At 40.1% G+C, this 25,457-nt stretch overlaps 1 protein-coding gene across 1 annotated transcript in view; it reads right to left on the reverse strand.

Moving 5' to 3' along the window:
* Positions 1-12,303, reverse strand: part of SHC3 (SHC adaptor protein 3) — a 35,069-nt gene extending 22,766 nt beyond the window's left edge. The window contains exons 1-2 of the mRNA XM_070935663.1: positions 11,897-12,303; positions 11,782-11,860 (exon numbers count right to left, since the gene is read on the reverse strand). Of these exons, the coding sequence (XP_070791764.1) occupies positions 11,782-11,860; positions 11,897-12,303 (486 nt within the window). The remainder of the gene's footprint in view (positions 1-11,781; positions 11,861-11,896) is intronic.
* Positions 12,304-25,457: the final 13,154 nt, after the last annotated feature.

A 25,457-nucleotide genomic window follows, 5' to 3' on the forward strand; every position in this document is an offset into this window, starting at 1 on the left:
ATACACGATATCATTTGTGTCTACTGTGGGAAAATATATCCTCTGCCGCATGCATGACCCTCAAATTGTGAAAGGCATCAGAGGCCATGCAAACTTGCTTCAGGTTCTTTTCATAAGTGTTTGCACACCAACACATCTGCACGAGAATTTAGGTTTTACAGTAAAAAAAGGGGGGGCTAACTGGCTATTGACAATTCTGCAGCTGTGTAGATATATTTAAATTAGACTAACTTGATTATATTAAGGTCTGGCCAATCTCTCCTGTCTCTGCTAGAAAAGAAGTAGAAGGCAGCTGTAAATTTCCTGGCCGCAAACATCTTTTGCTCGGTCCAGATATTTCAGTCAGTAAACAACTTTGGGCCAGTTGCTGGGATGCTGAATGTAGAGGGATAATGGTTGGAATTCAACTTTGCAAGCACCAGTTTTCTGCACCAATAAATCTATTGACTATTGGGGGCAATAGATGCAGACATAATTGGCAGAGGGACTCAGGACTTTTGTCTTCTTTCTTTGTCAAAAAGGCTTGCTTTGTATGTTTTTTTTTTTTTCGAATGGACCTTCTATGGATTATGCTGAAATTTGGGGGGGCTTTCATCTCTTCCTTCCTCTCTGTTCAGAGTTCTTTCCTTTCTGTCTTGAACCTATGCAATTTAATGGCTAACCTGACTACTCATACTAGAGGTGAACATAGGTGAGCTACAGAGATACAGAGTAACAGAGTCGGAAGGGACCTTGTAGGTCATCTAGTCCCACCCCCTGCCCAAACAGACCCTACACCAGATGGCAGTCCAATCTCTTCTTGAAAGCTTCCAGTGATGAAACTCCCACAACCTCTGGAGGCAAACTGTTCCATTGGTTGATTGTTCTCACTGTCAGAAAATTTATCCTTATTTCCAGGTTGAATCTCTCCTTGTTCAGTTACCATCCATTATTCCTTGTCTGGCCTTCAGGTGCTTTGGAAAATAGCTTGACCCACTCCTCTCTGTGGTAGCCCCTCAAATATTGGAACACTGCTATCATGTCTCTTCTGGTCCTTCTTTTCACTAGACTAGCCATACCCAGTTCCTGCAACCGTTCATCATATGTTTTAGCCTTCAGTCCCCTAATCATCTTGATTGCTCTTCTCTGCACTCTTTCTAGAGTCTCAACATCATTTTTATAGTGGTGGTGACCAAAACTGGATGCAGTACTCTAGGTGTGGTCTTATTAAGGCTTTATAGAGTGGTATTAGTACCTCCCTTGATCTTGATTGTATCCCTCTGTTAATGCAATTTAGGATTGCATTGGCTTTTTTGGCTGCCGTCGCACACTGTTGGCTCATATTTAATTGGTTGCAATGCATACAATGCAATCCATACAATACAGGCTGTTATCTGTAGATAGACCTGAGTATCTTAGGTTGCCATTGTTTCCTTCTGAGAACTGAGGAAAAGTGATTATTCCAAAACCCAGCCCTTTTCATTTACTTAGATTTGACTGAGGCTTTAAACTGATACAAACAAAGGTGTATAGAGTCACACATGTACGCAAACACACTTTTTGGTGGTAAAAGGTGGTAAATAAATTTACCTGAGCTGTTCAGCATGTTATGTAAATCAATTAGAAATATAGACATTCTTGAGTAACATTCACAAATAATCTGAAATTTTGGATTATTGGTGGAATCTTGAAATTTTAAGGGAGCAAACTAGAATGAGTATTGATACTTATGAATTTGGCTATCAATAAATGCCATAAGAAAGTGTGCATGTATAAAATAAATCAAATTGGCTTGCTGAAGAAATGAAAATGATTATGCAGAATTCTGCAAAAATGATGACTGGGATGGGGTGGGGGGAGAAACCTGCAAAGAGCAGGTACTAAATTCTATAAGAAATTCACCATATCCCCAAATATGAGATAGGAGCCTGAACAAAATATTATATATAAGCACTATTATTGCATTTTTTAATCATGAAAATAGAATTTTTATAGCTGCTTCTAATGCTAGCACTAAATCCCTCCTCTAACTTTGGTAGTTTGCCAGTCAACCAATAATCTAAAAATAAGCTTGCAAAATTAGACATTTCTTATATAGGCACATTTGAATTCATGCCTGTCTGAATGCAATCTGTCTCACTACTGCCGCATAATACTTTTAGCTGGGAAAAATAACCCTATCTTTGAAAATTTGCCAACAGTTATTCATGTTGAACTGATTATGTGTATAGTAATGTCATAAAACAGAACTGGCTTCATAAAAAAAAATCCAGGCTGTTAATTGCATATGAATAAGGGTTAAGGATACGTTTTGTTTCAGGTTTTTTTATGTGTGAAGCATCAATGCACTGGTTCTATAAATAGTCTGTTATATTTGATTGAAATTTATTTTTAAAATAGCAGAACTCTGCATGATTGCATTTTACTATTCTTAGATTTTCAATTCAAAATTACAATATAAATAGATAAAATTCCCATTCATACTTAGCCCATCACAAGACCCTCACTTGACACACCTACCCCTGACCCATCACAAGACTTACTGTTCACACGAAGCCCTCATAAACAGAAGAACACTGACATTCCCTATTCTCCACTGAAGATGTTACCTGAAGGTAATGAAACTTTCGGAAATCAACCCGCAAGCTCGGAGAACGAACCTTCACCCTCAAAATTAAATTACTTAAATAGAGGAATTAAATAGAAATTTTAAATTTTAATATATTAAAAATAGATAAAATAAACAGAAGGAATTAATTACATTATTGAAAATATACAATAGCTCTTACCCATCTGGGAAAGTACCGTAATAATAGAGAACTGAGGCAGATACAGTAATAGTTATGCAAATCAGGATCACAGTTGGATTTTCTAAAACCCAGAAATAAAATTAAACTAAAAATGACAAAGTGGGGGAGAAGGCTACACACTCTGATGTGATATTATGATATACCTCATCTACCTTTGCACGGGTATCCACTGGAAGAAGTAAAAAAAAGGTCTCACCACACACAAAAAGACTTTGCCTGTGCAGGCACAATTGTTGTTTTGACTTTTTTTTTAACCCCTACCTCACCCAGACGCTTTGGCCTTTGGTCACCAGACTATAAAAAAAAAACTTCATTTACTAAAATATGTGTACACAAGCTTTTACAGAGTTATTATAAAAGCTAAGAATTATCTATAAAAGCTAAGAATTATCTATAAAAGCTAAGAATTATCTATACTGACCTGAGATTCCTGTGGAAAGAGTATGATAATATTTTGATGAGTAGCAACACAAGACTTTTTAAAGTTGATCTCTTTTCCTCCTAAATCTTTATTTTCTTGATCTTAGATCCCATTCCAATAAGCATGTTTTTATCATTATTAATTTTATATTACAGGTGGTCCTTGAATTGTGGCCACAGTTATGACTGGAACTTCCATTGTTAAGCCTTTTGATCATCGAATCAGTTTTATGACCTTTTTATTTTTGCTGTGCTCATTAATCTGGCATTCCCATATTGATTTTGTTTGTCGGACACCCTCAGGGAAAGCGGTGAATGGCAATCATGTGAGCCCGGGACATTGCAACCATTGTAAATACATGCTGGAAATGCATGAATCACAACATGTGACTGCAAGGACTCTGGTGCTCATAAGTGCAAGGACCACTTACAAGTCACCTTTTTCAACACCGTCATAACTTCAAGCAGTCGTAAAATGAATAGTCGTACGTGGAGGACTACTAATATGTTATACAGTGTTAGCAGAACTGGGGGTTATTTTCCTTATTAGAAAATAACAATTCTTTGACACTATCACTGTCTTCAATTGCCTTCGTTATTGCTGCGAATCTGTCACAGAATCTGCAGTTGAAGCTGGAGGGAAGAGTTAAGAGGCTGGGTAGTCTGGAATCACGGAAGGGGAGGAAGCAACAGAATGCTGTCTCCAGATCTTGGAATGTTTATTTAGTTGTTCTATAGTGAACACAACTAGTCTGGCAAGATTTTTGTAAATAGCCAAGTAGCAATAAAAATACTGCCCTGATCAACTTTTAGTGTCATTCTCGTTCATTCTGGATAATATCTGATTAAACAGAAGTGGGAATGTCCCTAACTGCTAGCCAGTGTATTCTGAAAATAAAGAAAAAAGCAGCTAGGATTACTTGACCCTTAATACCATTTGCATAGATACAGAATTTTATTAAATGTGCACTCACAAATATTAACATTTCTAATATATGCTTTTCATTAATCTATATAGTGAATATGTTTTTATTTCCAAATGAAAACTATGGAAAACAAATATACTTTGATAAGAGATGGTACGGAAAATGTAAATACCCAGAGTACAGTCCAGGAAGATGTTTCCATAAATCCTTCTTGAACTAATCAAAATTGTGTTTTATGGCTCAGAAATTCCTCATAGACCAAGAAAGAGTCATACTATGCTTTATTTATGAAGGTGGTTGAAATCTAATTTTAGAGCAGCTTTCAAATTAAAGTACTTTGCCCTATGCCAATTTTTTCTAATTATATTGCATGTTGTTATTTATGTTTTTGGCCATAATTATTATTGCATAAATTAAAGTAATTGTAATCATAATATTTTAAATAATTTCCTATAGCCCTTTTTATTATATCAGATTGTCAGATCACGGTTCTGTCACTAATGAATACAGGGATCAGTCACAGTAGTTTCAGTGGTGATGCAATATCAAAACTCCCAAACCCAGTAGCAGCTGGATTATTTATTCCTGTTCTTGATGTATGTTCTTGATGTACTTCTTGGCATTCTAAAATAAACCAACATTAGGCAAACTCCACTATGATAGGGAAGAGCCAAGTTATTGGCAAGCCCTAGTTGTTTTGTATCCACAGAATCAAATGCCACTCAGAACCAGCCAAGTATCAGAAAGTGATATGAACTTGGGCCCATATTCACATTCCTTTATCTGCAGCATAAACATATTCCAGTAACTGTCTTTGTGAAGCTGACTTTACCTCACCTCAGCCCAAAGCTGAGGTATGTTAAAATCATCTTCAGCTTTTCCAATTTTTCAAGTCGCATTTTCCCTCTGCATTTAGCACAATTTTGATCATTGGCATGCCTTCTGTTATTATTGGTGAAGTCGAGAACTTGGGTTTGCCCTATTATTATTGGACAATTTACATTATGGGTGTAAAACCTTCTCCTCTCATCGTTAAAACAGGCCACAGACTTCCATTGCTATTTCTAAGACAGGATTCAGTTTCTCCTGGAGTTAACCTGAAATATCAAGTGCTAGTCCTTTGCTGAATAGGAAGCCATTTTAAACTAAGAAAGAAAGCCAGATTGTGTCATAATTTTGTTCCTTTCAAACATTGCTTTTAGTTAATTGGATCACTTTCAGATCACTGCTGATTGTAACTCTAATTTATGGTCCAGAATATAACACTTTAAATTTCCACGGAGTCGCAGATTCACTAGGTAGCTTTGCACAAAATAACTAAGAATTTCTGAGCAAAAAAGAACCATTAAAAAGCTTCTATAAGGTTGTGACATGAACTCCAGACCTTATTACTTGCATGTGACATCACAATAAAAGTAGAAACAGGTGAAATTTTTACTGCAATGTCACAATATGTTTCACCATTTTAGTATCACAATGTTTAAGACCTGATGCCTATGCCTCAAAGCTTTGTATTAGATTACCAGGGATAAAATGATTAATCCAGTATACATTTCATCAATGAAGGATATTTCTTAAAAGAAATCTTTTTTTCACTTGTCTCAAACATAAACATCAACTTTCCATGCCAAAACACTGAGAAACATATTTGTTTCATATGCTGTGCATAGAGGCCATGATGCCTTGTTAGAATTCCACTGCATGACTGAATCAGAACATTTTATTTTATGACATTTTTAAATTGTTTTAAATCGTTTGTGGCTAATTTTCTGATCAGTGTCTGTGGCTGTAAAACGGAGCTTTGCACTTTACAAAGTTCTTGCAATTTCACAGCAAATGAATCAAAAGAAAAAGTATTTTTGAACAAAGACTAATGTTCGCTTTTTTAAATTTATGGTTCAGCTTGAACAATAGAATCTAAATGCATAAGCACTGAGATATCGCACAAGTATGTTAGCTGTATATGTATATTAACAAAAGGTTGATTTGTATTGTTTAATTTAGTAATAAGGAAGCTAACAGAAAGAAAGTTTCCTCTCTCCATAATCACCAATATCCCCCCAAAAAGTGCTGAAAGAATCAGCTGGCTGGCTTTGAAAGCATGGTTAATTGTCTATAGTGTAATCTAGTTATATTTTTATAAATAGGAAGATGTGCTGATTGGAATTGCAGACAAACTATATAGCCTTAGTTATTATTCACCTTGATTTGTTGGTGTTAGTGTCAGAAATTTGGAATTTTTCATTTCCTTTTCTATTTCAGATAACAAAATATCTTGGCCAACATAATTTAATGGTACTTCTGAATTACATAATATGGACCCCAACAGCCGCGAATGGAAGTTAGAACTTACCATAAGTAGAATAGATATTTCTGGTGCAAAAATGGAAAAAACAAAAAAACAAGAAATCCCATTGTACAGGACTAATGCACATTAGATGTATCCCCCATATATGTGTATTGCATTGTCAATCATAAGCAGCAAAATTGCATCTTTCCATAGTTATTTTAAAAAGATTCTGAATTTAAGATGGCAAATTAGGCTGAAAAAAAAGTTGCCTTCATTTTATTTTCAGCAAATGTATTTTGACTATCCCTTTATGAAGATATATTAATTGGAGAAGCGTAGTCATCCTTTCCAATAAATATGCTAAGAGCTGGTGCAATTTCCTAAACTATATGAAGATATTCATGTAAGTATTTCTAGCAATAGAAATGAATATAGTTAAATAGACACTCACGCACACACACATATATATTCTTTGACTATAAATCTACTGTATGTCAGTTTTCAAAATATATTTATCTTTATCAGAGAAAATTATTGAGAGATATTTCACGTCACTTCAGCTTGATCTAAGAGCAATATGGTTAACTAATGAACATTAGGCTGTTTGAAGCTGCTTCCCATGCCAATCTATTGCTTTACAACAGACATGGCTTGTGGACAGTGGGTAGAAGATGCACCACCTGCATTTTTATTTTATTTTATTTTTTAATTTAAACCAATAAATCAATGCAAACTCACAACAGTTTAAACAACAATAGAAATCTTAGCGGTCTTCAGCCACTGATCCTTGAGGTTAGATGACTCTCATGGTTGCAAACGGTTAGGTATTACAGAATTGAAAAGGGATTGCCTTGAAGGCATTTTCTCCATCCGTCATATGAACTTATGTCCTGCATTGCACTAAGAATTTTGGATGTCTGATAAAAGAAATACTAGCGTTTTGAGTCTCCAATATATCCTGGGAGTTATTATACTATATATTTTAAAGCAATGTTTATGTATTTATTAAATTTATTCATTATCCTCACCTTCTTTTAGTAGCATTTAGTAGAAAGGAGCGTAACATATTCTAGAACCCTAATTAGATCACAGCAACTGTCATAATACAAATTATATTTCAGGATTTATAATACATACGAATTAACCTGGTGCATATCTGATAGGTGATAATCCTTACCAACATGAATGTATTTTTCTTCTGCACAAAGAAAATGTTTTTTCTTTAGCTAATTTCTGGTTATCTTAAGTTGGCAACTCATACAGATCTAAATTTTCCTGTGGAATTAAAAGACACATCTGGCAATAAATTATATACATTCTTGAACTAGTCTTTTTATGTGTATTTGTTGAATGATAAAGAAGTATTAACCAGATGAAAAAAAAAGATGGCTACACATTTTCCCTTTTAATTTAATTGCTTTACTGTGGAGATGCAACAAAAACATTTATTAGAATTTATATAGACCTCTGGCTTCTATTAAATATGAATTTAACAAGTGGTACATTGCCAAATTTTATTACATTGCACCAGGCATAGATGGTCGGGAAGGAAAGAAAAATCTAGGAAGCTGCTGGCCTTAGATTTAAAACAAATTCAATAACTGCATCTGTACCATTGAATACTTAGGAAATGTATATAGATTCTAAACCAATTATTCAATATTTTTTAAATTTTTACTTCAAATTGAACAGTTCCAATTTTTCATCAATAGATAGCAAGATTATTGCAGGACTATTTTTCTAACCCTGTCTTCAAAAAATTGTGAATATAACTAAAATTTATTGTTTTGTAGAAATCTGCTGATCTTAGTGATTTCCCAGCTAATTTGATGATTCCCCCCCCATTTATTTGGTGATATAAATCAAAGGTTTTGCAAACCTCCTATTTCTCAGTTTCAACTATGTATATGTATACTCACACACACACACACACATTCCCAAGTCTTAAAGTTCCAGTTAAGCAGCTGTTTCTTTAAATGTAGATAGTAAGTTTTTATCATCTATCATCCTTGGCTCACAGATTGCTGCCTGTTCTTCTTCCTAATATTGCACAACCCTTTAGGTTGGATTTCTGTCTGGTCATAAAGGATCTGATAATGTTAAATTGTTAATTTATGTGAATCCTGCCCTTATTTCTTTAGATGCAAAAAACGTTTTTGATGTAATTTTCTCAAAGTTTCTAATACAGATGTTAACTCACATTGAATTTCCCCAAAATTTTACATTTTGGATTAATGTTTTATTGAACTTCTCATTTTATATGATTGTCAATGGTGTGTTACCTCTTTGATTGAAATTATGCCATCGATGTGAGAATTAATTTTCCAATTTTGGAATATTTGAATGTTATTTAAATTCTCACAGTCTGAACTTGCCCTATTGCCACATTTTGGCTGAAATTCACAGGATTGCTGATATGACCAAAAATAACCACTGACTTCTAAAATTATAAATAGTTCTATTTGACTTCATGTATATAATATGAACCTAGTTTTATACAAGATACAGAGAGAAAGAAAATTGCAAAAGGAAATTTCTAATTAGATCCTTTAAATGAAGGCAGAATAAACTAAAATAGAATATGGAGTATGAAAGCAAGTTTCATACTCTATATATTTTGTCTAAAATACTAGACAAAATCTAAAGTAGTTGAAAGTTAAATTAATTGTTAGAGAATTAATAATGTGAATTATTAAAATGAAGGATATTAAAATACTGAACTTCTAGGATATCAAAATGCTAAATAATGAGTTGCATTTATTGTGTATAATATTATAGATAATGCAAATTTTAACTAATAATTAGCAGGTTAGAATAAAAATACTCAAAATTTTAGATAATTAACTAAGGGCAGTAATGGGCAGTATATCTTTGCTGAATGTATTACTGATTCATTACTTTCTCATTATTTTTTTTTAAATTATCATTCATATTTGTCTCACTATATCTTCAATATTGCTGAAGATAAAAGTCTCCTAATGGGTTCTGAATGTTCTGGATTTAATATATTGTATCCTGGAGTTTTTCCATTATGACTGTTTATAATAGTTTGATGTACTAAAAGTCTAAATTTGGAATACCCATTTCCTTCCATTTATGAACTACAGCCATTCTTCCTGTCACTAACATAATTTGATCAAATCCTTATTTTTCTCCCTCAAGCAATATTAAAAAATATGATCATTGGACAATTCCACCAAATGTGCCAGTTAATCATCTTTAGAAAAAGATGTTGATATTTTGGTTAAAAAAGGAACGAAGAATTTTTGTGCATAACATTATTGTTATTTAATGTAAACATATTATTTTGTTACTATCAGAAGAACAAATCTATTCCTGAGTTACAACATAAGACTGTTGAAATGTGTTTACCATCATCATCAATAACAAAGGGACAAGAAAGAGGATTTTTAAGCTGCTGGTGAAATTTTTTATACATAAGATAAATTTCTAGTTCTTTCTCCCTCACTTTCTTTTTGGGGGAAAACTAGTATCTTTGTTATATTATTTTTTTAATTCTGTGTATTCATGTAATGTCTTACATATAGCAGGGGGACCAACAGAAACATTAAAAATTCCAAACAATAAAATATTATTGAAACCATTATCAGTGAAGTCTGGAAATAAGTGAAAAAATCACTACGCAGCCAACTACCTGAAATATATGGAATTACAATTCATTATTCTCAATATCAATAACATTTTAAAAAAACAAAAGCTTTAATAATTAAAAAGAGGAAATGAGGAAAAAAGGAATCTAAAACAGAAAAAATATGAGGCAAACAAAACTCAGTAAAATAGAAATATCAGTTCACTTTTAAATACAACATTAAACTTTGAGCACACAGAATAATACTGGTCTACCTTCCATTCTATTCCAAGTCAATTCATAAGCAGGTAGGGAAAACAATGCCCAATAGAGTGATAATCTTTTTGCCAGAATTATAAACTGAGATCATGAATACACTTTGTTTTCTATTTACTTATTCACCAAAAGTCAACATGAATGCTTAAGAGAAGCTTTCAATATTAAATAATTAAAATGAAAATATTTCTATCAAGCATATTATTTAATTCACCAACAATAGTGCCTCATCCGTCAAGTTTTTGAAATCAGTTGAAATTTGCAACTGATGCTTCTTTATCAGAATATAAGTAAGCAAATGATACAGAATAGCTATTCTAAAATCTGACACTGTATTACATATTTCTTTCATTATCCAGTAATGAGTACTATATTCTGAAAGATAGCAATGAGAAGCATATTTTACTCTACATGCCATGATCAATTTGTTCATTAATTATGGTTCTTAAGTAATCTAGCTATAATTACAATTACAAATTACAAACACTAACATTTTTCCTATTTTTGTAAAAGCAAACAGATAATTAAGAAGATAACTGAAATAAAAGTACAGTCAGTGTGGAATCTTGAGCAATGAGAAATTAAAGGTCTGCACTCTGTTGTACTATACGGTACATCATAATTTCCCCCTTTAAATAATCATTGCTATTTTCAAAAAATAAAATATAAATACAATGCTTCTGCTTAATCTTATGAAACATCAAATTATTTTTTATGAAAATCTGCTCTGTTACAATAAATGTTCATTCTCAACAGTGCCATTTTAGAACCAAGTAACTATCGGCATACAGTCACAAAATAAATCATCAATTTTTGTCTTTAAGTCTTAGATTTCACCTGGTCAGATGAGACCTTAACTACATTGAATCAAAAATTGAAATGCACAAGGATTTTTTGTCCTACTCCTCAACTATCACGGAACACAGAGAGAAAAAAAGTCCTGTTAAAAGACTGTTATGTAAAACAAGACTGCATTTTGAATGCACCACTTCAAGAAAGAGTATTTCTGTTTGCAAATAAGACAGATTCTACAAGCTGTTGCTCTTCTAGCCATGACATGCAAATAAAATAGTTGCGTATGTATTTGTACACACACACACACACACACACACATATTCCATTTGAGATATTTGATGTTTGAACTCAGAATTATCATACGGAAAGATGTTACTCTTATCTCACCTATTATAGATTCTCTAGAGCCAATCCTAATGAATATATACGAATACATGCTGGGCTCTGAAGAGCTGGATATATAATCCCTTTAATTTTGGAAGTGCTCTTTCCCACTGCTTTAAATCATTTAAACTGCTCACTTAATGAAAGCAAATTAACATCAGTTTTTCACAATAAAGTCTTTTGCACTTAACAGTCTTCATCAGACTTCCAGAAATGAAATGCTACTATTAAAAATCCTCCAACCTATTTGACTGGTGTCTAGTTTTCTTCCCCCCATTTATTAAACAGAGCGTAGAAAGAAAGAAGACCAACCTTCACAATGTACATCACTCCAGGTCCTAGGATCTTCTCATTTGAATGCAGCCATCCTTGGGGTACTTTGTTGGCAGTGCTGCCACGCTGATTCCAGTCCTCACCTCCCAGGTACATTTCCTCCGACCATGTTTTTTTTCCGGTATTCATCTTGTTCTTGTCCTGTTGAGAAGACAGGGTGGCAGTAGCAAGGCTACATGTGTTGTCTGAAGTCTCTGCTGCTGAGCTACCCTGCAACTTGGAGACTGCCAGCTCTTTCACTGCAGAGGAGAGGTTCTTGATGCCCCAAAGGCTGCCTGTGGAGGAGAGTTTTAAGTGGGACGCTTTAGGCACAAGAGTGGAAAGGGTGGTGTGTCCACCATGCTCCTTCTGGAGGTTCTCAGGTGAGGTCAGATATGGTGAAGACGCTGAAATGGTATCTTTTGAGGAGAACTTGCTGTTGATGGACCAGTTATGGACAGTATCATCCACTGATGTCACCGAATCATTCCTGAAGCGGTTATACTTGGAACGCTGAAGCATGCCCTTCTATCTGGAATCTTGTATACGTTCCGGCAAACAGGAAACTCCTTGACTAACATAGCAGATGATTCAGAGTATCAAAGATGGTCAGTGAAAATGTGGCCATGGGGAGGAGCTTGTGTGGGTTTTTTTTTTTTAAGAAAAAAATGAAAGGAATTTTGCTTAAGGTTCCATGGTAAGGCTAGGCAAAGCGGTAATTTTCTGTGCAACAGAAAGATCCCAGTCCAGCTCAGAGCTGCCAAGTCTCTCACAGCAAAAGCATGAGTCACACAAATGAGAAGGACCCTTTTCAACAAAAGGCTCAGTGAATGCTGCAAAGCACTTCCTGTAAGGAAAAAAAAAAATCCACCCACTTACAGCACACTACCTCTAATCAATTCTCACATTTCCTTTCCCTATTTGAACCTACCTACCTTCCTTCCTTCCTTCCTTCCTTCCTTCCTTCCTTCCTTCCTTCCTTCCTTCCTCCCTCCCTCCCTCCCTCCCTCCCTTGTTTCCTTCCTTCTAGGTGGATGTCTGCAATAGCTCAAAGCAATTGCATTAACTTTTTTCCCTATGTAAAGTACTAGCCTATTCCAATGACTTTATAAAATATGCCCCAGTATGAAACTATCGGAAGCAGAAAGCAATGCTACAAATTCTATACAGTACAGAATCTCTCTCTCTCTTTCCGTCTTCCAGAAAAGCTCATTAGCAATTAAAATAGCCATATGTTTGTCACCATAATCACCAAAGTGCAGTCTTTCTTTCAAAACCACAGTGTTCTGATTCTAGAATTTTTAATGCCAGCAGTTTTATATTAAATGTTGTGCTGTACAATATGAAAAACATATGGCTTAAGTAATTTGTATAAACACACACACAAGCATATTTTCTTTAATCTATTATTTCAGAACAACTAAAGGACTACTGAAAAATATTTAAGACAAAATAGTAATGCCTCCCTTCCAAACTGAAAATAAATCCATTAATAAGCATTTTGATTTTTCATCAATAATAATAAAAGGTGTATAAAATTCTTAATGTGAAGAGATAAGCAACACACCAACCTTTAAAACATGTGTAATATATTTATTGTAATCATGCAAAATGAAACATTATTATAGAAACTAATCTTGCTAATGTTTCATTAAATTAATGTATTTATATTTGAAACTATGATTTCAAATAAATATACTGAAAAAGGCAAATTTCAGATTAATCCTACTCCAACTTAAACAAAAAACAGAGAACGGCAGCACACAACTTAATATATTATCCAGAGAACAGATGACAATTTTCTCACAGTAAAGGCTGAATTATAGAAAAAGCAATCACACAAGAGCATCTTTCAATGCAGGTATTTAATGAGACAAATTGATGATACATAAATGAAGGCAGCACCTCTGATCCCAGCAGTGATGAATGAAAATGTCCCATTCATTGTAAAAAGCAAATTTCTAGTGATCTGCAGAATAGCCTTTCATCACACTGCAAACCTGCTACAGCTTCCACACTGCATTCATTTTTTTTCCTTTTCTCCTGCTACCCTAGCAACAGCAAATATACATGGTATGGATCGTTTCTGATCTTGTGTTCTGCAATAAGCCGCAATCTTTGTCATTCAGAAATTATTCCCTTCATGAAAAGTAGATTTTTTTAAAAAAAACCTGGAAAATATGAATGGATTTCTGTATATGTGAATGAAAGAGCTGGCTAGCATACCAGCATTTCTGTGAATGAAGCAGGGCCTGGCAGGCTCTACCAGGCAGTAATTCCTTGGATGCTAACTATGTGAACCAATAAGATGCAGCCAGGATGACTCATTCAACAAAGGCTTGCTAAATAGTGGAAGATTCCATTTTGCACACAGGTAAGATATTTCTATACGTATACAATCCACAACTAGGAATCAATACATGTCTCAAAGTAAATAATGAATACATTACTGCATTTTTTTTCTCCAGCATATGGTGTGTGTTTGTGTGTGTTCCTCAAACTTCATTTAGCTGGTTTATGTTTACTGGACAATGAAATAAATTCATACATACCTCGATGCTTATGAATTCTTACTGCAAGTGTACTAGATGCTGGGCATGATCCAACCTTTGCATGGAGTCTCTTACCTGGGTAGAAGGATTATTGGGACTTTGGAGTTATGATAAAGGTGAGTAAGAAGGGGGTGTGGAAATGCATATGATTATGCATGAAGTGGAGAAGTACATAGCTTTTCTCTTAATACTACAACTTAGATCAACCATCACAGATTGTACTTCAAACAATACATAGTCATTGCATACTGCTGAATTCAATGTTACAAAATGGAGGCAGCAAATAACCTTAAGTGGCCTAATGGGGATTCGACGAATTTATGAGGGATAGAGCCACAAATGGCTATTAATCAAGATGGCCAAAGTTTATCTATAGCTTAAAAAGCACTTTCCCTCCAAATAATGATTGCGGTGAAAAATCTGTGCCCTTCATGGTCTTCCTGTAATTGTTTGAAGAAAATCAGTTCATACAAAACAGGAAGCTAAAGTGGAAACACTATGAACTGAAAGGAAAGATCTTCTTAGTGCATTGTATGTACACTTAGCATGCCATGACATTTCTACACACCAGTATGTGTTTCTTCAATGTTCCTAGGCAGATTCACCAAGCAGTTTTAGTTGTTTCTGCTATATTGAAGCAACAAAGAACAATTATCGGAGATAGCGTGGAATTTCTCCTGGCACTTTAGCTGAGACTGGCATGGACATTTATATAATTATATTAAAGACAATGACTACTTTTCATTATTTCCAAATGAACAGAATTTAAAAGGTATAAACAGTTGTCACAACTTTGAGGGTGCTGCTATCAAAGTGCATTTCACTGTGCTTAAGCCTCTACACAGAATTTAGAGCTCTAGACGATACTGTATTGCTTTCCACGGTGTGGAAGATAATGCTAGAATTTTCTTAATATTGAATTTTGGAATGGGCTAAATTTTGGAAAAACCTTTTTTAAATGTTTGGGCATTTGAAAGCTTCATTCGAATCTTTTCATTTAACTCTGGAGGTTTACTCTTAAAGATTTGAAAACCTGTTTTTAATCTCAAATTGGTATTAAAGATGCCCTCCTAAAATCCTTGTTTTTTGCCTTTGGTTTGTCAGATGTGTGGGATTTGACAAGCATGACACTAATATGAAGTACAAAAAAGGAATTTTGGTGTAATTATGAAGTAAAAAAGGCCATGAATGGGAGGAAAATGCATGTCAGGGAATGATTGCTGCAAATTATATAATGCATCTATAGGGGGAAAGTTTCAAAGAATATTGTCAAGGGGATTAAGAAACAGTCAAAATTAAAAGAGAGGCAGTATAGCTTAATGATGACAGAATATAACATAGCAATGAATGGATTACCTGGGTGAAGTGAGAGGTTTGTATGAGGGACGATAAAAATGAATGCTACAAATGTTAGTGGTCAAGGAAAAATTGATGACAAGGACATACATAATGTGAGAATATTAAAAATGGCTAAGACTGCATGAATGGATGGTATAACAGGAGAAATGTTAACATATGAATGTGGTTTGCTTATGGAACAACTGAAGGCTTGTGGTAATGTTACTGAGGTGCTATTGTTAGGGACATGAATCTGTGTGTGACTTTGTATGTAGAGAATGATTGTTGCTGGGTAAGAACCTGAATGATTTTCAGTGTGTGTTAGATAGAGTGAATGCTGCAATAAGAGTATGGATCTGAAAACTATTATATCAAAATATAATACTTGATAGGGAAATGGAATGAAGTACTTGATAGGGAAATGGAATGAACAAGTGCAGCTTGTACATAAAGAGATAAAAGCAGAATATAAGTCAGTAGAATGCTTACTAAAAATAGGGAAATGGATGCAGAACTTTTCAAATATACAAATACTAATAGAAAAGTGGTAGGTGGTATGGGGTCTATTATAAGGAACGGATACTTCACAAAAGGGCTACACATAAGAATGTACTTCTTCTCATTTTGTTATGTAGAAGTGAGAATTAGGCATGTTGCAGATGATGAATCAGAAGGAGCAGATTAATGGGTACTGAATGAATATGGATTACAGTAGCAGTACAAAAGAAGTATATTTGGGTGGTTTATTCATATAAAGGGAATCAGTGAGAACTGAATCACAAAACAAATGTGTTAAGAAAAAGTAAATGGGTTGAGAGGAAGAAGGCAAGAAAGTCTTAGTAAAATGATGAATTCCTTAAAAAGCAAGATATGTGAAGTTTAAAGAGCCAAAGACGATTCATGAAGCATTGTATGGATATGGAGGAATCACATACGTTTTGCAAGAATAAAAAGCTCTGGAGAGATATAATGAAATCTTTGGTATAAACAAGATTTAGCTGTGGTTCCTTTGCATTTTTTGATCTCATGCTTAAATTGGTTTAACAGTCCCTATTCCTTTTCTCTGTTTTTCATAATGCTTATCATGGAAAGGTAAAGGATAAAGCTGAAAGATTTGCATGTATGTGTGCATACATACATTCAGGGACAAGGAATTCCCACAGATCCACTTTTGAGATCCCTTTTCTTCACAATAGATGATTCTCTCAATTCTCTTTATTGAATCTAACATTAAAATTCCTACCTTTTCGCATTTTCATATGTTCAGTGTGTCCATATTCTCTTTTTCTCCAACTCTGTTTAGCCAACGTCCCTCAGAGTTTCAGGTGACATTTCTACTTTAACATAGCCAGTCTTTTGGCTTTTTAAAAATGATGAAGGGCCTGAGCCTCCCCTCCTGTTATCTTCTCACTGCTTTCTCCACTGATTAGTTTTTTTTCTACTGTTTTTTTTTTCCAACCTAAAATCCAAGGACTGGGACTGTTTGGGGGAACTTAAAATGCCGCATGTTAAGTGACTATTTTGCTGCTTTGTCCAAAAATATTGATCTATAAAACCATTTTGAATCCTGAATTACGGTATCTGATGAATGCCCTCTGCAGTGAGGGACCAAAACAATTGGTTATCCCTTTAAAAAGGCTTTCATTAATCATAATTTAAGGATTAGGTGATCCACATAGTACTATTTTATAATTACAATCTTTTCATGTCTTCATTTATACCACTTTCATTATTGTTTTCCTTACCAGAGAAGGAATAAACTTGGAAATGTAGAAAAGGGAAAGAAAATGCATGGCTAGAACATGACAGGAGGAGCTGTCTTTGCAGATTTCTTGTGCCATTTTTTTCCTTCCTCCCCTTTGCCAATAGATATACCCCTTAGCCAATAGATATACCCCTTAGCTAATAAAGCAAAAGTATCAGTGAATAATTTTGTTTTGTCCTTCCTGTTTTATATTCTGGGCTTGTTGGCAAGGGGGCAGTTTTGGCTTTCTTTATAAATTATAAACTTTATAAACTATTCTCCAAAGCACCTGAGGGTAGGACAAGAAGCAATGGTTGGAAACTAATCAAAGAGAGAAGCAACCTAGAATTAAGGAGAAATTTCCTGACAGTTAGAACAATTAATCAGTGGAACAACTTGCCTCCAGAAGTTGTGAATGCTCCAACACTGGAAGTTTTTAAGAAGATGTTGGAGAACCATTTGTCTGAAGTGGTGTAGGGTTTCCTGCCTAAGCAGGGGGTTGGACTAGAAGACCTCCGAGGTCCCTTCCAACTCTGTTATTGTATTGTATTGTGTTGTGTTGTGTTGTGTTGTGTTGTGTTGTGTTGTATTATATTGTATAAAAACAGTAGAGTCAATGGACACTCCCCTCCATTGCATAGGTGATTTAAAATAAGAGACTAACAGATAATTTCTCCTCCCCACCCTGCCTGCTCCCCAAATTATTTTGATGGAAAGCATCAGTGAGAGAATTCCTGAAATAATACTTTCCCAATGCTTATATGATGAATAGGGCTTATTATAGTTGAGACATCATAGACAGTTAGTCCTCCACTTACAATAGTTCACTTAGTGACTGTTCGAAGTTAAAATGGCACTGAAAAAAGTGACTTATGACCATTTTTCACACTTATGACCGTTGCAGCATTCCCACGGTCATTCGGATGCTTGACAATTGATTCACATTTATGATGGTTGCAGTGTCCTGGGGTCATGTGATCACCTTTTGTGACCTTCTAATAAGCAAAGTTAATGGGGAAACCAGATTCACCTAAAACTTCATAGTATTACTAATTTAACAACTGCAATGATTCACTTAACAAACGTGGCAAGAAAAGTCACAGTAAAATGAGACAAATTCATTTAACAAATGATTCACTTAGCAACATAAATTTTGGGCTCAATTGTGGTCATAACACAAGGACTACCTGTAGCTCCTACTAGAATATAAGATAAAAATAGAGAAAGGTGTGCTATTAATATCAGCAAGGTGGTGTTTCTATGGAATTGCGAAGCTGTCTAGAAATTATTATGAAGTAGATTCTAAAATTGACTAGAGAACCATCATTATCAAGGAATGGAATAAGGCAACTTCCAGTGCATTTTGTATCTGTCCATAAACATAAATACAATTGCAATCCTCTAGCTCTGTTCTGCAGGTACTTTTTGAAAATTAAACATATGTTCCAAATAGAAAACTTACTATTAGTGCAAATTATCATTTAAATCTAAAAAATCTTCTGTGCATCTGTGCTAGGAACACACAAAGAGAAACTTAAAACCAACTAATTTAAGTGCTTCAAAATTTCAAAGTGAGCCACGGAGAAAACAAACAAACCGAACATTGGTATGGCAAAACAGGAAAAGATAGTGTTAGATCAGGCGCAGGAACAGAAGACGTGACCAGCTCGATACATGTAACAGCTTTATTTACAATGTAACAAGTAAAAGAAGACTGCTGGCACGCTGCCGGAGCTCTCCTTATATTTGCTCCCGGCAGACACACCGCCCCTAGACAGGGATTCAAATCTCCCGCCCGATGGCTGGCAGCCAATCAGGGCGGATGTCCTTATAAGGACATAACACTCCTCCCCCCTTAGTCTGGACTGTCAAATCTCGTCCACAAAAGTCATGTAATCACGCAGGTACGTAGGACGCCTCGGCACCCTAGCTGACCTGCGCAGTCTCACATGTTCTCCGTCTCCGGCCTGGGTGGACGGGGCTCTGTCGTCTCCCGGCTCCCTCTCCGGAACCGGGCTTGGTTCGGCTGTCGAGTGAGCGGGGTCACCCCCAGCGCCTCCGGCCGGACCGCAGACCTTGGATGGCTGGTTCTGATGGTCTTCCTCCTGGCCTGTGGATCTATCGCCTTGTCTCGGTGGCTCGGTTCCGACCCGGGAAGAGCGTCTGAGTCTCGGTAAGTCCATCGTTTGCTCCTCCCTGGTCTCCCGGGCGCTGCGGTTTGGTTTCGGTTCGGCCTGGTGTCGGGTGGGTGGTGGTTCTGTTCGGTGCCCTCTGGACCGGCCCGCCGACTGCGGGTGGTGCTGGCTTGTGTTGCGTTGTCCGACCTCGCAGGGGTGGTGTTGGTCTGCTCGGTCGGGCCGGCGTTGGTCTACCCCGCCTGGTTGGTGGTGGTCGACCTGGCCGGGCTGTTGTTGCGGCACTACCTCTGCGGGGCGGCGGAGGTCTCCCCTGCCGGGGTGGTGCAGGTCTCCCCGGCCGGGTTGTTGTCGGCTTTCCCTTCCCCCTAGTTCCTGGTCTACCGTCGGGTGGTGCCTGGGGTCATCCGGGTCGGGGTGTTGTTTCCTGGCTGCCTCTTGTGATGGGCGGGGGTCCCTCTCGCCGGGGAGTCGTGTGCCACCCTTGCCCTTGGGTCGGGGGGTGCCCGTCTTGGATGGGTCCCGGTCTACTCGCCTGGAACTGCAGTCTCCTTGGCTGGGCTGGCGTAGGCTGCCGTCACTGGTGGGGTGCGCCACTCCTCCTCTGGGCAGGTACCGGTCTACTTGCGGGCTGGGTTGGTGGTCCCTGGCCCCGTTGTGCCCGGTGCCCACCCGGCTGGGTTGGTGTTGCCATCCCCCGTGCGGTTGGCCCCGGTCTACCTCGCTGGACTGCCGACGTGACAGTACCTGGTAGTGTGCTGGGCCGACCTCGTCGGGATGGCGTTGCTCTGCCTCGCAGGGGTGGGGTAGGCCTACCTCGTCAGGGTGTTGTAGGCCTACCTCGCCGGGGTGTCGTAGGCCTACCTCGTCTGGGTATGGTAGGTCTACCTCGCCGGGGTGTTGGAGGCCTACCTCGTCTGGGTGTTGTAGGCCTCCCTCGTCAGGCTGGTTTTCGTGTGATCCCCCCCACCTTTTCCGGAGTTGGTCGATGTGACGTCTACAGACCTGTCCATCTTCCAACTCGACGGTGTAGGATTTGGGGCTGGTTGTGCTGGCAATCTTCCCCTTCAGCCACTTAGGAGAGCCGTTGAAATTCAGCGCGAAAACTGAATCTCCCTTGCTGAAGGCGCGAAGCGGGCGGCTGGCGGTTGCGGTCACTTCCGGGCTGTATTGGGGGTGCAGCCGGTCCAAGGGTGACCTCAACCTTCTGCCCATCAGCAGTTCGGCCGGACTCTTGTGGGTGGTGGCATGTGGCGTGATGTGCTGGGTGAGGAGGAAGTTATCGATGCGTTCTTGCCAGTCTCCCGGGCCCATCTTGGTGAGGGCTTCTTTGGTCAGTCTGACCATGCGTTCCGCTTGTCCGTTTCCGGCCGGCCTGTAGGGGGCGGATAGGGCGTGGCGGATGCCCAGTCCTGCCAGGAAGGACTCCATGGCCAGGGATGTGAGCTGGGGGCCGTTGTCCGAGACCAGCACATCCGGAAGTCCATGTGTGGCAAACAGACGGCGCAGGGCTCGGATCGTCGCTTCTGTTGTGGTAGATGCCATGGATATCACCTCTAGCCACTTGGAGAAGGCATCTACCACGATGAGGAGGTGTCGCCCCTGCATCGGACCCGCGAAGTCGATGTGGATCCTCGACCAGGGGTTGCTGGGGGTCTCCCACTTTGCGACTTCGGATTGCGGCGGTGCTGGGCGAACTTCTTGGCACGGGTCACATCTGGAGACCCATTGCTCAATGTCTCTGTCCATGGAGGGCCACCAGACGTAACTCCGTGCCAGGGCCTTCATGCGGACGATGCCTGGATGCCCTTTGTGCAGAGTCTCTAACGTCCGCCGTTGTAGAGTGCTTGGGATCAGCACCCTGTCTCCCCATAGCAGACAGCCCTTTATGGTGGACAGCTCCTTCTGTTTTCTGGCGAACGGGCTGAACTTTTCCTCTGGCTTTTCCGATGGCCACCCTCTGAGGACCCAGGACTTCACTTGGCGGAGTGTGGGGTCCTTTTGCGTATGAACGGCCACATCTGCGGATGACACCGGGCAGCTGGCGTCGTCATCAATATGGAATAGGTGGAGCGTGGGGGCTGGGTCTTCGACTGGATTTTTCGACGGGCATCTGCTGAGCGCGTCGGCATTTCCTATGGCTGTGTCTGGCTGGTGCACGAGCCGGTAGGAGTAGCCGGCTAGGAAGATGGCCCATCTCGTCATCCGTGGAGACATGAAGGTCGGGGTGGGTTGGTCGCCTGCGAGGAGTCCCAGGAGTGGCTTGTGATCGGTGACTATGGTGAAGCGTCTTCCATAGAGGTATTCGTGGAAGCGCTTCACTCCAGCCACGATGGCCAGGGCTTCTTTGTCCAGCTGACTGTAGTTCCGTTCTGCGCCGGACATGGTCTTCGAGAAGTAGGCGATGGGGGCTTCCGTGCCGTTGGGCAGTTCGTGGCTGAGGACTGCCCCCACCCCGTAGGGCGACGCATCACAGGTCAGCTTGATGGGCAGCGTCTTACTGTATTGAATGAGGACGCTTTTGGACGTCAATAGTCCCTTGATGGCCCGGAACGCTGCTTCCTCTTCCTGGCCCCACTTCCAGGAAGCCGATTCCCCCAGCAGGCGGTGGAGTGGCTCAGCAACTGTGGCTTTCTGTTTTAAGAAAATGGCGTAGAAGTTGAGCAACCCAAGGAAAGCCTGAAGCTCCGTTTTGTTTTTTGGGCTTGGAGCTTCATGGATTGCTTCCACTTTTGATTTGGTGGGGTGGATGCCAGTGCTATCAATGAGATAGCCCAGGAACTCGACTTCCTGTACTCCTATGATGCACTTGTCCCGTCTGACCCTCAAGCCCTTGGCCTTGAATCGCTGCAGGACAAGCCTGAGCCTTTCAAGGAGTTGAGCTCTTGAGTCACCGGAGATGAGCACATCGTCGAAGTAAGGCACCACCCCTGGAACGCCTTGGAGAAGGCGTTCCATCATAGATTGGAATATGCCGGGGGCAGCGCTGACTCCAAATTGGAGGCGGTTACATTTGAATGCCCCCCTGTGCGTGACAATTGTTTGTGCCTCCGCCGTTTTTTCATCCACTGGCAGTTGCTGGTAAGCCTGGGCCAGGTCCAGTTTCGCGAAAATTGAGCCAGACCCCAGGGAATGCAACAGGTGTTGCACCACTGGGACTGGGTATGCGCTTTGTGCCAACGCCTTGTTGATGGTACAACGGTAGTCGGCGCAGATGCGCACAGACCCATCATGCTTCAGTGGGGTCACAATGGGGGTTTCCCATGGAGCATGATCGATCGGTTCCAGGACGCCCTGGGCGATCAGCTTATCCAGCTGATCATCTACTTTGGGCCGCAGGGCAAACGGAACTCGGCGGGGCTTAAGCCTAATTGGGGTGATTCCCTTGTCCAGATTAAAGGAAATTGGCCTCCCCACAAATTTCCCCAGCTTACCATCGAAGACTTCCTTGAACTCTTCGATGATGGTGTCGAGTTCGTCCCTGTGGATCTCGTGGATGCCCTGAATTGAAAGTCCCAGCGGCTTAAACCACTCCACGCCTAACAAGTTCGGTCGGCTGTGCTCCACGATGGTGATGGGCAGCTTTCCGTTGAAGTCGTTGTACTTCACGTGGATGGTGGCTCTGCCCAGGATTTCGACGGGGTTTCCATTGAAGTCCACAAGCCTCGCCTTCGGGGTTTTCAGCTGGGCCTTTTTGTAGGAGGGCTTCAGCTGCTGTAGGTGCTGCCAGTCCATGATGGAGTAGACGGATCCGGAGTCTACCTCCATCTTGCACGGTGCCCCCTCTGCTATCAGTGTCACGTGGAACTTGGTGGTCCCCTCGTCGCTTGTGTGAGCGATGGTAGTCTGGTGCACCGTTTTGCTTCGGGGATAGTCCTCCTCCCCGCGCCGGGACTGGTTTGAGGACCGTTTGGATGTCCTCTGGTTGTCTTTGCGATTCTCCCGGAATCGTGGTCTGGGCGGTTCCGGGGCTGGATCGATGGCTCTGCAGGCCTCTGCGATGTGCCCCCTCTTCAGGCATCGGCGGCAGGTCGCGTCCCTCCATCTGCAGGTCGCCCTGGGGTGGTCGCCTCTGCAGCTGCCGCATCGTTCTCCCCGGTCGCCATGCTGTGGGTTTTCCCGCCTGGGGGGGCGGGAAACCTTGTGGACGGCCATTTCCTCATCCGACTCGGATTGAGTGGTTGCCTCGTCTGATGAGGTCAGGCCCGACTTGTGGATCTTATGGATCCCTCTTGCCTTTACCATCGCGGCGGCTGCTTGCTCAGACGTTTCAGCCGCTGTTGCTTCGTCGAGGACGTCTTTGAGCGGGATCCTCTTCCGGCTGAGGAACTTCTTCTGCAGCCCCACATCTCGCATCCCAAACACAACGCGGTCTCGGATTGCGTTATCGACGTTGTCGAACTCGCAGTTGGCAGCGATCTGGCGAAGTGCTGCCACGAATTCCTTGATGGATTCACCTTCCCGCTGATTTCTTTGTTGGAAGGTGAACCTGTTTGCGATGGGGGTGCCTGTCGGTGCATAGTGCTCCTGTAGGACTTCCTGCAGGTCGTTCCAGGACATCTCCTCAATGTCCCTGGGTGCCACAAGGTCGATCGCCATCTCTAGGACGTCCGATCCGCAATGAGCCAGGAAGAGGGCTCTTTTCCTCTCATCGTCGAGGTTCTGGTAGCCATTACCTCGCAGGAATTGCCGGAATCGGACCATGTATGACCTCCACTTCTCCCGGGATGGGTCGAATGGATTCAGCGCGGTCATCGGGGCTTGCGGGGTAGCCATTCTGGAAGTCGCTGTGGTGTAGTGACTTCAGCTCTGTGGGCGATCGTGCCTTGAGTCTTTCTCAGGTTCTCTTCTCTAGTCCTTCGTCGCCAGTGTTAGATCAGGCGCAGGAACAGAAGACGTGACCAGCTCGATACATGTAACAGCTTTATTTACAATGTAACAAGTAAAAGAAGACTGCTGGCACGCTGCCGGAGCTCTCCTTATATTTGCTCCCGGCAGACGCACCGCCCCTAGACAGGGATTCAAATCTCCCGCCCGATGGCTGGCAGCCAATCAGGGCGGATGTCCTTATAAGGACATAACAGATAGGAAAAGATCTCCTCACTGCCACCTCCGTGATGGCAGCTCACCATTCATAGAACAGCGTTCTCTATCAAAACAGAAGCAGAGGCTTGAAAATGTGGCTGGTCATATTACATTTGCACAGGCTGTCTTGATCTCCTCTGTTGTCCGTAAGGATGGTAGCACATTAGATGTTTTTCCATCACTGACATCAGTCAGTTTTGTAACAGTCTTGAGAAGACTTCTCGGTAGCTGGGTGAATCAGACAGCAACTGACTTTGTTCAAATGGTGCCTATTGAATTCTATAGTACAGAGTGTGTAGAGCAGTGGTGGAATTCAAATATTTTTACTACCAGTTCTGTGGGCGTGGCAGGGGAAGGATGCTGCAAAATCCCCATTCCCTTCCCACTCCTGAGGAAAAGATATAGCAAAATCTCCATTCGCACCCCACTCTGAGGCCAGCCAGAGGCCGGTTCTCTGAACTACTCAAAATTTTCGTTACCGGTTCTCCAGAACCTGTCAGGACCTGCTGAATAGCACCCCTGTGTAGAGGTCAGCAAAACTATGAGAGGAGTAATGAGTTGATACTTAAGCCAACAAGGCAACAATTTCATTCAGTTTACTTTCTCCTACATAAAAAGACAGGCTAACATTCACTCACATATGGGGATATAAAGCAGGGCATTTGGAAATGCCACGGAGGAGAGCAAATCACACTCACTATCCCTAATAGTAGTTCTTTCTTCACCAAATGGGCACTCTGTTTGGGGGTACACTGTGCCTCTGTAGCATAATAATGAGCAGTGCTTCACTTATTTTAATCAAAGGGGAGGGAGTGGAGAAGG

The sequence above is a fragment of the Pituophis catenifer genome, unplaced genomic scaffold, assembly GCF_029215685.1.
Source record: "Pituophis catenifer annectens isolate HBS135680 unplaced genomic scaffold, rPitCat1.0.hap2 SCAF_2, whole genome shotgun sequence".
NCBI classification, from domain to species: Eukaryota; Metazoa; Chordata; class Lepidosauria; order Squamata; family Colubridae; genus Pituophis; species Pituophis catenifer.